The following is a 12,232-nucleotide window of genomic DNA, read 5'->3' as shown; positions in this document are numbered from 1 at the left end:
AATTGCAAAAGGAGACAGAGTTCTATAAATGAGCATGCTTTGGTGATTTTACAAAACAGAAGATCTATCAATGGCCGTCAAATCACGTCCATTCCCTTTCACAAGCACTCATTTGACTATTTTCCTTTCACTGATACATTCCCTCAAATTTTCATGCATAAAGAACAAAAGGGCAAAAAAAGAAAACAGAGAGAGAGAGAAGAAGTGCGCGCTCAGAGGGAAAGATAAAACATATGGGTAGAAACCATTTGCGACAACGGAAATCAACAAAGAAGCAGAGGAAGAAGTAAAAGACACCACAGTGGAAGAGAACGAAAAACCAACTCACCTCGCCTGCGCTGGTAAATCCGGTGCCTGTCGCCCTCTCCGTCCGTCGTTCGCCCTCGTGCTTCGGCATACGCGGCCGCAGGCTTTTGGTGGCTGATGGCGCGAGCTTTTCAGGGTGAATGTATTCTTTTTCTAAAAGAATGCACTGTCACTAAATCCATGTACCCAACGAACCAAGTCATCTAAGATCAGACAAACGGGTTTCACCCAAGAGAGGGAGAGACAAAAAGGATAACTATAATTTTAAAAATGATTTTTCAGTATATAAATAAATATATGAAAAAAAATTTATCTTATGAGTGAAAACAGTACATTTTGTGATTACGAGCATTGTACTTATTAAAAAGCTCCTGTGTCAACTAAATATGAGTCAAACCATACTCTTAAAATTACTTTTTAGGTAAACCAAAAACCACACTCCTTTCTTTTTGCTATTCTCTCTCTTACTACCATTTATTGTTGCCAAATATTTCTTACCATATTTTGTTAGAAAAAAATTTAGATGAGTTAAGTATTAGGGACTTCTAATAACCTTATCAATAGTGAGTTAACTCCTGAACTAATTGGACCAATGTTTGTTTTGTAATAACAGTCACTTTTTTAATAAAACTCATTTTTTTATTTAATTTGATTTAAAAATGTAAGCCTAATAATATTTAGTATATTTAATATTTTATTTTTATTTTTATTTTTCCCATTTGTATAATTAATTTTTATAAATAATTAATTCATTATAATAAATATAGTGTTGACTTTTTTGACAAGGATACATTGGAACAGTTTTACAATTTTTCAAATTTTTATTAGGCTTATATTGTGAACCGAAAAAACTAAAGAGAATTGTAATCAAGTCCCACATAAGAGAAATAATTACTAAAAAGTTCAATAACAACATAAACAGTCTGTAATGATATGTTCTAAAGTGGAGAATGACAACATCTGGAACTTATTTTATAATTTTTTTTGGGACCTCATTATAATTCTCCCAAAAAAACAAAGTGCCGCCTGCTTTTGAGGATCCATTCAGAACATTGGATTTGGAAGGTAGTGAGCATCTTCAACTATGCAATTTGTGTTGTGGCATTGGCGGGGAAGTAGATGAAGTACCGTTGCCTTGGATCACTTCACCTACACCTTCCATTATTATTTATGACATCTCCGCTTGCACAAATTGTATGGTTCAATTCAATATTATGAACCATTGTCTAATTTCTTGCTAAGTCGAGGCTAGCAGTTATAAAAGTTAGTTTGACTTTTAATTTTGATCTTAAACATAGGAGAAAAAAACAACTGAGCAACTGAGCACAAGTATAAGATACAAATAACAAAATTATGTAGAGTATTTATATATTACTTTCGATTCTTAATATTCTTTGGTTTATGTGAATTGATTAATAATATCTTATACTATTTTTGGTTCTTAATATAAGAGTTAGTTAAATATTTAATTTGGTTCTAAATATAAGATTTCAATCCACTTAGTATTTTCTATTTATTCACTTTTTTCAAGATAGTCTTTATAATAGTTGCATATGTTAAATGTTTTATCAAATGATGATTTTAACTAATACACATGATTAATAAAAGTATTTTAGAAAAGATAACATCTATTTATTACAAATAACTAATTTAACTAATTTTCTTAATATATTCAAATTAGTCAACTGGCTTCTATATTAAGGATCATAGGTAGTATTTTGGACCAAAGGATGTGAATATGAGTAGATCATTCCCTAATTAAAAAAAATTCTTTTATGAACAAGATGAGGGAGAGGTAGAAGGGGGGTGGAGGGGGAGATTGCTAGTACTCCCTTTGGTTCATAATATATGAAGTTGGTTAATTTTTTTTTTTTTACATACTAACAAAATAGAAGTCTGATCGTTAAGTGTTCTAAAATGATAAAATTTTCCTGTTTCACCTCTAAAAATGATAAAGTTCCATTTTTATTATTTTTCATCTCTCTCCTATACTTAACATGGGTGTAAATGAAAAAATCACATTAATTATCTTGATAACGTCTTATATTTTGAATCACAATTTTCTTATATGGCCAACGTCTTATACTATGAATCGGAAGGAGTAGTTTTTTTTTTAAAGCATAAATATCTTCTTATTAAAGACAATTCTATTCCAGGTGTTATCAGATATTAAATATGGACACATCAGCGGAGATTTGAATCTTAATTTATCATACTGTGAGAGACTAATTTTTTCTACTAGATCTAATTTGTGTTTGTAATAAGAGAGAGTAGTTGAGAAGAAAGGTTAAAGTGAAGCCAGGTTTTTCTACGGCTTAAAAAAATTTGGTTTATGATTATGGGCCTTATAGAGTTATAGTTATGCACTCGGCCTAACAGTGGTTAGAATTAACTTTTGTTAGGTCTGTTTAATTACCTAACGGCTGTTAAGCTTACTGGAGGTTTGCCCACGTGGCTGTATATTAATTAGGTTTTTGATGGTCCCTGAGTGGAACTTGCATTGTCCTCGAAGTCTAAGATGGGTAATAAATTCCATTGATTTTATAACTACTCGCTCCCACAGTAATGATCCTTTTAATTGGCCTTAATGATAATGAGAGAACTCATGAGCTTGGCTGGATAGAATTGGAAAGAGATACAATTTTGATTCACGAGAGTGTGTGTATATTTTGAAATTAATTTCAGCGGCAAAATTAATTGGAGAATTTCAATTAAATCCAACTGAAATACCAAAATTCTAATTTTGATCTATACTTTTAACAAATCTCTAATTAGGCCAAGAGGTTTAATTAGAGATCTTTGAATGTTGTCAAAAGTCTATAATACCCCTATGTAGCTAACAAGAAAAGGTTAAAGCTTAAAGGTAAATGTAGGCCTGATTTTGGTTTTAATTAGGGAGAAGGAGAATTACAATGAGATCTTAAGAAAAAAAATTACAAAATAAGTCCTAGAAGTTATTATTTTCTATTATGCAACTTGTCATTATAGACCGCTGAAATTGTTATTAGGACTCTTTTTAACAATAATTTTTTTTCTTGGGACCTCGTAATTTTCCTTTTTAATTATTTCAGCTAAATTTAATCAACATTTTTTCTTTATTTTCATTTTTTATTTTTTGTAAAACAAATAAATATTTATGTAGATATATTTAATGGTTCAAATAAAATCATTTTTCAAAAACTGAATTGTCAAAATAAAAACATAAAACAATAAAAACACGTTGGTGAAAACTTTTAAATCTACTGCCAATTTGTTTATGGAAAAATAATTTTTATTTTTGGTAAAATATTGAAAGATGATACCGTGTATTAGAGAATCAAAAGTGAGAAAAAAAAAACAGAATAATAATCCATACTTCTACCGGTTCTAAATGAAAGATCCATTTTATAATGTAAATTATAGTACAAAATGTGTCATATATTTTAGGATCAGAGGAATATATCCCAAAATCACTTTTAATTGAATAGAGTTTTGAGATAATGCCATGAATCTGAAATTTATTTTTAAAAAAATGCACATTCATTCTCAATTAACAGTAATATATTTGTGGGTACATGTATATATTTGTCTATATATATAATTTTTTTAAAAAAGAAATAAAAAAATATTTTTTGTCGATAGGTTATATATATAGATAAATTATAAAAGATTTTATATATAGATAAATCGTATATTTTTCAAAAAAATATTTTTGTATTATAAATTATATATTAAATATTTGTATATAGATAAATGTTTTTTCGTTTTATGAAAAAAAGTAAAAACATAAAACAAACTAGAAACAAAGAAAAATGTTAATTAAATCCAGTTTAAATCATCGAAATCAAAATCAAGCTTATATTACACACACACACACACATATAGACACACACAGACACGAAAATAATATGAAATCATCTGATTATATGATAAATAAGAAATCTAATTATTAACCCAATAACCAGAAAATCCAAACCGAGAGAAAACCCAGCAACACCTTGGAAACTAAATGTTTATTTATTAAGCAGATTGATAATAAATAGTGCTATAGCAGACAACCGAAAGGCATTGCTATTTCTCTTCGTTAATGGCGAAACGACACTGTCCTTTTCCTTGAATCCATCTTCGCAAGTGGCGGAGGCATCAAGGACTGAACTTACTTTAACATTACAATCTGCATACAGCTTGGCCTTGTAATCTTTAATGGCGTCTCTGAGGGTAGGGATGGCATCTGAATAAACCTCAAGGCAATCATCTAAGCCTTCTCTGATAAATGGGTCTATCTTCTTCTTCTTCGTCGTCTTCAAGAGGTTCTTGATATGAAACCTAGTTTCTGTAACGTTGTGCCTGAGAAGTCTCAGAGAGATGAAGCCAAGATCACGAAGATTTCGTACACGGCGGCTATGAGGATCTGCTTGAAGAGAAGTTCTGCAGAATCTGTAGCTTACATTTGGATCAGTTCTTGAGAGATTCTTGCAGGTTTGAGCTATGAGATCGACATGGTTATTATTATTATTTGCAGAAATGAAGTGGGAAGAATAAAGAAAGAGGATTAATATGAGAGAGAAGGGATAGAAGAAGGAAAAGAAGCCCATTTGTTTGTTTGTTTGTTTCGGTGTATCATATTTTCTTACACTTTCTTACGAGGTTCATATATATAGTTAAAGAAAATACACGTATATAAATTTAATGGAATAAAGTATCTGGATTCTTCTTTCTTGAAATTTGGAGGAGAAGACAATAATGTTTGGGGAAAATTGTGGTTTAAGCATGATCTATAGCTAGATCTCATTCACATTGGTTCAATTATGGTTTGATTATTAAATTAAATTATATTTATATTGTGATTTGTGAGATCGTATTTTGTACATAACTTATGAATAGTATATTATTTTTACGTATTTTATAGTATATGCAAAAAGATATAGATGACTGGCCGAGGTATACCCATATATATGCTTGCCTTTTAGACGAGTTATAACTTTTTTTGTTGGTGAAGAAAAAAAGTTGGTGCTTTAGTACTCATTTAAGCAAAAATGTATTCCAATGCAACTAAGCCATCTTCACATTATTGCATTGATTTGTAATGTGCTCATGATGTTTAACTAATTTGCTGATATTAGCAACTAACAATAACAATAATTCCTTTGAAATTGAATCTGTCATATATTGAGAAAAAACTATGGGACTTCCTAAGTTATATATGATATATATTGAGAAAAAAATGCCAAAAAATCTCCCATTGAAATTTGTTTAAGGGCTGAGGCTCTTGAACGAAAATATATACAACCTATCTTCAATTGTATATAATATATTTTCAGCTATATAAGTGAACATATTTTTTATTTTGAAGACTCTTTCACGTATATAAGTAAAGATATATTACACATAGATGAAGAAAAGTTGTGCCATTGAAAATAAGTTATGCATATCCTATTTCAGGTATAAAACATAAGACATTTGCACATGGCTGGAAAAGAGTTGCAGCCATTCAAGGTCCTACAAATTTCAATAGCGGATTTTTCATTTTTCAACAATTTTCCCTCTACATATATATAACTTTTGTATGCAAAATTACTATATAAAATTATAAATATAATATACTTGTTTAATTTTTTAAATCATAAACAATTTTATCAATTTTTACTATTTTTAAAATGATTAATTAATTAATTTTTTGAGATGCTGCGAATGTAAATAGAATCTACTACATTGATTATCAAAATTCCTGATCTGGCCTGTTTTATCTCCGAAGCCAATGCTGTTCTCCTTTATTTTATATCTATCCTTTTTTAAGCACATAGATTAAGGAATATTTCATTCATCTAGAATATTAATATACATGGACTAAAATATACTACTCATTTAAGAGAGAGCGAAGAGAAATTGAAATAAATAGGAAAGAAGGATGATAGGCAAGAAGTGATTATTAAATGAGTATAACTGGAAATAAAAAAAGGGGGGGTGTCAAGCCGCAGTTTTCAAAACAACAAAAGTTCTGAAACAATATACTACCTCCGGTCTTTAATATAAAACCTCGTTTGATTTTTATTTTGGTCACAATTATAAGACTTCAATCTACTTTGTCTTCTATATTTATACATTTTTTTCAAAATAGTCTCTCTAATAATAGTAGTCTTAGCTAATAAACTTGATTAGCAGGGATATTTTAGGAAAGATAATACCTATTTATTACAAATAACTAACTTAACTTATTTTCTTAATCTTTTTAAATTAATCAACTAGCTTTTATAAGTAGCACTCCAAGTAGTATATGAAATCTAAAACTATATATGAAATGGAAAGATCATTGGTTGAATATCAAAAGTTTGGAATTTATATCTTGAAAGGTCCGCCACGTGGACATTGCACAATAAAAAGTCGTTGTAATTATTATCATGGCTCCGCAAAAAATTGTTGTTCCTTTATGATGCGATGATATACTAGTTTATTTTTAATATAAGAACTAATTTAATATTTAATTTGGTTCTACATATAAAACTCCAATACATTTTATCTTTTATATTTATCTATTTTTCTCAATATGATTCTCACAGTAATTGCATATATTAAAAGTTTCATTAAATAGTTTTAACTAATACACATAATTAGTAACAGTATTTAAGGAAATACAACATCTATTTATTATAAATAATTAACTTAAATAATTTTTTTAATCTATTTAAATTATTCAGCTAGTTTTCATATCAAAAACTGAAAGCAGTATTTCCTATTGATCTAAAATAACTTGATGGCTTCACTTGCAACATCATTGCAATTTGCAATAATAACATTGAACAAAAAAGTTTGGTCTAGATCACTATGCTTCCTCCAAGCTTGCTTTGCTTGTAAATCTGGTTTCAACAAAAAATTAACAAAGGCAAAGAAGTAATCGAATACTGAAGGAACAAACAATAGCACAATAGCCTCCCTCCCATCTTCAATTTAAATCTATAATTTTTCTTCAGAATTGAGTAGATTTAATTTTGAGACTTTTTGAGCCGAATGGTATAAATAGTAATATTAATTACCAAGATACTACAATATAAAAATTATTTATCAAGATAATATATTCAAAATCGTTCAAGACAAGTGCCATTTTAAAAATACATAGAACTCTTTCTTTGCAAAAGCAAGCTCTGCACCTTTTTTTTCAAATAATTTTTTTTAAAAAATGGTGGTAGGAATAGCTCGCCACCTGCCCCTATGGCTCGGCCTGCACCTTTTATGCGGCCCATCCCACTCTTTCTCAAACATTTTCCTTCCCCGCTTACTTTTTCCCAGGTCCTCCCGTTACGTCATACACACATATTTTTAATATAAAATTTTGTTGGCTAATTTTAAAAAAATTAAAAGTTTTACCAAGTTATATAATTATAACATATGTTATATAATCCTTTTGAAATACTTATACGGATCATTAGGTTATATATCAACTTGTAAGTAATATAAGTTAGTTTGAAGAAAAACAATAAATTAGTTTGAAAAAAATTTAGTACTAAATATAATGAAAATTAAATTTATTATAAACTTTGTGAAATTTTAAAATTTTAGATTGTTACTACCTCTCGTTCTTAATTTTAATATAAGATCCAAGTTCAACTAACTAATTTAAAAAGATTAAGAAGTTATTAAATTATTTAACTATAGCATATGTTACATAATGCTTCTAAAATACTTATGTGGATCATTAAGTTATATATTATCTTGTAAGTGGGATAAATTAGTTTAAAAAATGATAAATGTAAATAGTTTAGAGTAATTTACTAAATTAGTCAATTGAGTCTTATATTAAGAATTATAGGTATTAATTAATTAATTTAATTTTAGTTTTTAAATATATCACATTATATATAAATTAATATTATATTAATTTGCTCTGTGTATATATGTGTACGCGGGAGGATGAGGGAAAAAGCGAGGAGGGAAGGAAAATGTTTGAGGAGAGTGGGATGGGACGCAGAAAAAGAGCGAGCCAAGCCATAAAGGGAGTAGGTGACAGGTTATTACTGTAAAAAAATTATTTTAAAAAAATAAAGGTGCAGAACTCGGCGTTGGCAAGACAGAGTTGTGCATTTTTAAAATCGTATTTGCTTTGAACAATTTTAGATGCATATCCTGATAAATAATTTTTATAATATAATATCTTGACGATTAATATTATTGTTTATACCATTGGATTAGTAATAAAAAACTAATTTTGCACTCTATAAAATAAATATAAATATGTAAGAGAGATTTTATTTTTTATAAAGTGTAAAAGTGAATTGACAAAAAAAAAACTCCCGAGATGTATCTTTCGAGTTACAAGAGGGCCGGCTCAAACCTGCAACACACACCAATACTACTCGGACTAGTGGCCAGTGGTACTCCTAAGATGTATCTAAATAGGCTCTTAAGTGCCCACAAGTGCTCATTATTGGGCTTGGTAGAGTTGCAGATTATTTTCCCTTAACGAGGTTTAGACAATCTTTTAGAAAGTGAAAGGAGCCGAAGTTTCTTAGAGATGCAGAGAAAGATACAATTTGTATTTCTTGAAGTCACAGTTTGTAAGGAAAATCACTAGCTGTATGTTCGGATGGAAAGAAATATAGGTGCATGTAATGAAAAATTAAGGGGGGAAAATATTTTCCGGTTTGGATAACATGAAAAGATACCATAAAAAATTAAGTCTAACAAAATGGGTTAATTCCTTATAATGTGGTGAACCAATATTTAGATCATCACTAAGAGAATGCTCACATTTAATGTCCAATAATATCTCAAATATAATTATCCAAATAAGAGAATATCTGTGCTTAACAAAAAACAAAAAACATGAGAAGTTTTTTTTTTAAAAAAGGCTAGAGGCAAAACAGAGAATGTTCTCTCCCAACTTCCCGTCTCCAAATCTGATGTTGGGGGATAACACATACTTTTTCAAAAACTGTCAAAAATGAGAGGAAAATGGCATTAGAGCCATATCTTTCAAATGAATATTACTATCATTCAAAAAAAAAAGTTAGTTATTTTATTTCTTTTATGGAGTTCACATTTTCTTTTTCATTTTTCTTTTCTTTCCATTTGCTCACTTCAGGTGGCCAATAAGGCCAAAACGGAGAATGCGAAGAGATGGGTGGAGGAGGGGAGCCAAATCCGGCTTTTCAGGACCGGAGAATGACACTTCGGAACCAAAAGAATAGATTAACTTTAAGAAAGAATTAAAGTATTCTTTTCTTTCTCCGATATTCTATATTAAATTTTTGGAAGATCATTTTCAGATCATTCTCTATACTTGTTACAAATTCTGGAATATAAACGTCTAATCTATGTAAATCAATGAATGAATTAACTTATTTTTAGTCTTTCAATGCAAATTTCAAAAGCAAAAACTTAATTCTATCACATTATGAGGAATTAACAGTTGTCTAACGAAAATTAAGCACCTTTGGCCCTTGACACGTGCATAGACAGATTCAGTCAACTTCTGCCTCAATCTTTATGGTACTATAAGGAGCCGCAGTGAAACAGAATTATCAAGGCATAAAACCACCCAACTGTGGCAGATGAAAGACTAAAGGGGGAAAAAGGGTGAAGATATGTAAGATTGGATTGCTCATAGCAGAGTTTCAACATTTTTCACCTTGTTCATGAACCCTAGGTTTTGATGATGTTCATTAGTCAAACATCAGCCTCTAATGCTATTTGGCAGCTGCGGGGAAGACCACTATCAGTATTCAGTAGGTTCTTTAAGCTCTAAACATTGATTTCCTGACCAATATATACTTTGGAGATGTAGAATAACTTCAACTTTAGTACAGCAGTACTTGCTGCTCATCAAAACTTAGCTGCACAGTAAATCATGGGCTTTTTTTCTTTCAAAACCTCTATTAATACCCAAGAATATGACGAATCAAAGACCACTCAGTTACACAAGAAAAACAAAGCAAGAAACAGCATAATTTCAAGATTTGAAAATAAAGCTTTTTTTTTTGGGGGGGGGGGTTTAAGAACTGAAACCTCCCTGTAAAACCGAAATTGGTGGCTATCTTCTAAAAACTAATTTTAAGGCTCCTCATAAAGCATCTTTGAGTGCTAAGAACAGAGCCGAACTTGTAATAAATGCAAGAAAATCAAATTAGTCGATTCTGCTGTTGTTGAATGATCAAAATAATTTAGATGTATCTTTATATCAATACAACCTCCATATCCCAACTCCATTCCGCTGTCTGATCATCTTATTCAACCGCTCAGTCTTTTCATTCAAGTCAGCACATCATATATCCTACAGCGCCCTTCATGCTCTCCCTATGTCATATTCTCTAAGTTTCTCATAGGCTTTTATTGATCTGGTGCGTTCAGACTTATCAAGCTCTTGGTCATGTCCGTGTTATTCCACACATCAAGGAGGCAGCATCATTGACTGATCCTCTCGTTTGCTATTACCACTACCTGCTGCCATCCTGTACTTTGATCAGGATTTCCCTCCCTATTTTCAGATGGAAATTGGCAAAAATGTAACTGAGTTGTTAGCTTAGTTCATTTCTTCCTTTTCGTTTTCTCCCAGTTTAGATGTTCTTAAACTTGAATTTAGCCATAAAAAATTCCCTCACCAGTTAAATGTTTTAGACAATAGTACATCCATTAATCAAGCCAAACTGATTCAATTTCAAAACACTCTGGCTCTCTGATTTTCCTCTTTGGTATTGAACAAAATATTAATAGGGCTCCAGGGGGAAGCATCAACTTTCCTTAGCTACCACAACAGTCATCTGATGTGGAATTAAAGCATTTCATACTACTCATAGCACCAGTAATGAAGAGTTAATGTCGTAGTGGCTCAAGTCTATGTCACTTCATTTGACCTTCTCAATGGTCAAAACCCTCCCTCTGCAAGTAGCCACCTCAATGTCCTAAGGACAACCAACTCTTCTACCAAGTAATACGACCCAAGGAGGCATGAGTAACCCTTAAAAATGCGTTGCCAGTGGAAAAGAATATCTCCTCAAGTACCACACCAAGCACCTCATATCACTCGATGTGAAACTTAAGCATCCCATACTACCCAGTCCCTAACAAATATGCAATCAAACCAAAACACTACTTTCCCATACCAACAGAGTGCAATAAGGTCCTCTGCCTTATTTGTAATTTCTCAATTTATCAACATTTCAATGCCATCAACACCTCTCAAATTCTACGAGGGAAACATTGTAACCAAGGATCATTATACTGCATTAAAAAGTAAAGGCCACAAAACAAAAAGTTAAAAACTCAACATTAACACATTCCTGTTATCCTTACCTGCTCTTTTAATTAACAGAAGCAAAATTTACTCTTCATGAACCATGTCTAAACAGCTACAAAACCTCAACCATTTTTAACTACATTAATGTAAGGAAGGTCTCCTTCCTCACCAGCCATTCTATCGCTATTACATACTACTTTACCTTCCAATCATCATAAATATTAAATAATGCAGGATCCAAGACCCAGGAATTATAATATTTAAACTTAATTTACTAGACAACCTACTGCCGTTTACGCTTCATTAAACATACTACTCTGAGTCACATCTATACAACATTGCATACATTAGAAAAGCTTCTGTCCAGTGTCATTATGGCTTCTTCTCTTTTCTTTGGGGGGGGGGGGGGGAACAAAGATCATATTATTAAAAAATAAAAGAAGCAGAGAGACGGAGGACAAAGAACATTTCTATAACAAGAATACAAGATATAAAACAAATTCTCTACAGCAAAATTGGCCATGGCTCCTTTTAGGGAGCCCCTTTGGACTACGGAGTGGAAGTGAAACTTTAATTTATTGATGAGGTGCTTCAGTTCAGTCATTTTTTGCACTGGGGCCTTTGTCAAGTAGAATATCTATCCCACTATGTATTTCTTTCCTATTCAATCAAATTTCTTTTAATATATTGAAAGAATCTTTAAAAAATGCAGCATGTATA

The 12,232-nt window shown here is 30.8% G+C and overlaps 1 protein-coding gene across 1 annotated transcript; it reads right to left on the bottom strand.

Annotated features, from left to right (window-relative positions):
• Positions 1 to 4,194: 4,194 nt before the first annotated feature.
• LOC114734526 (putative invertase inhibitor) lies at positions 4,195 to 4,880 on the bottom strand. The gene has a single exon (XM_028922140.1). The coding sequence runs from the start codon at positions 4,878 to 4,880 to the stop codon at positions 4,299 to 4,301; it is 582 nt and encodes a 193-aa protein (XP_028777973.1). The 3' UTR covers positions 4,195 to 4,298.
• Positions 4,881 to 12,232: the final 7,352 nt, after the last annotated feature.

The sequence above is a fragment of the Neltuma alba genome, unplaced genomic scaffold (assembly GCF_004799145.2).
Source record: "Neltuma alba isolate B1F8T4 unplaced genomic scaffold, ASM479914v2 tig00013108_pilon, whole genome shotgun sequence".
Lineage (NCBI taxonomy): Eukaryota > Viridiplantae > Streptophyta > Magnoliopsida > Fabales > Fabaceae > Neltuma > Neltuma alba.
The sequence above is the reverse complement of the archived record's forward strand: the minus strand, read 5'-3'. Positions and strand labels throughout refer to the sequence as shown.

Bases quoted from the DNA above. Each gene is read 5' to 3' on its own strand.
- LOC114734526 (XM_028922140.1), bottom strand. From the start codon at position 4,880: ATGGGCTTCTTTTCCTTCTTCTATCCCTTCTCTCTCATATTAATCCTC.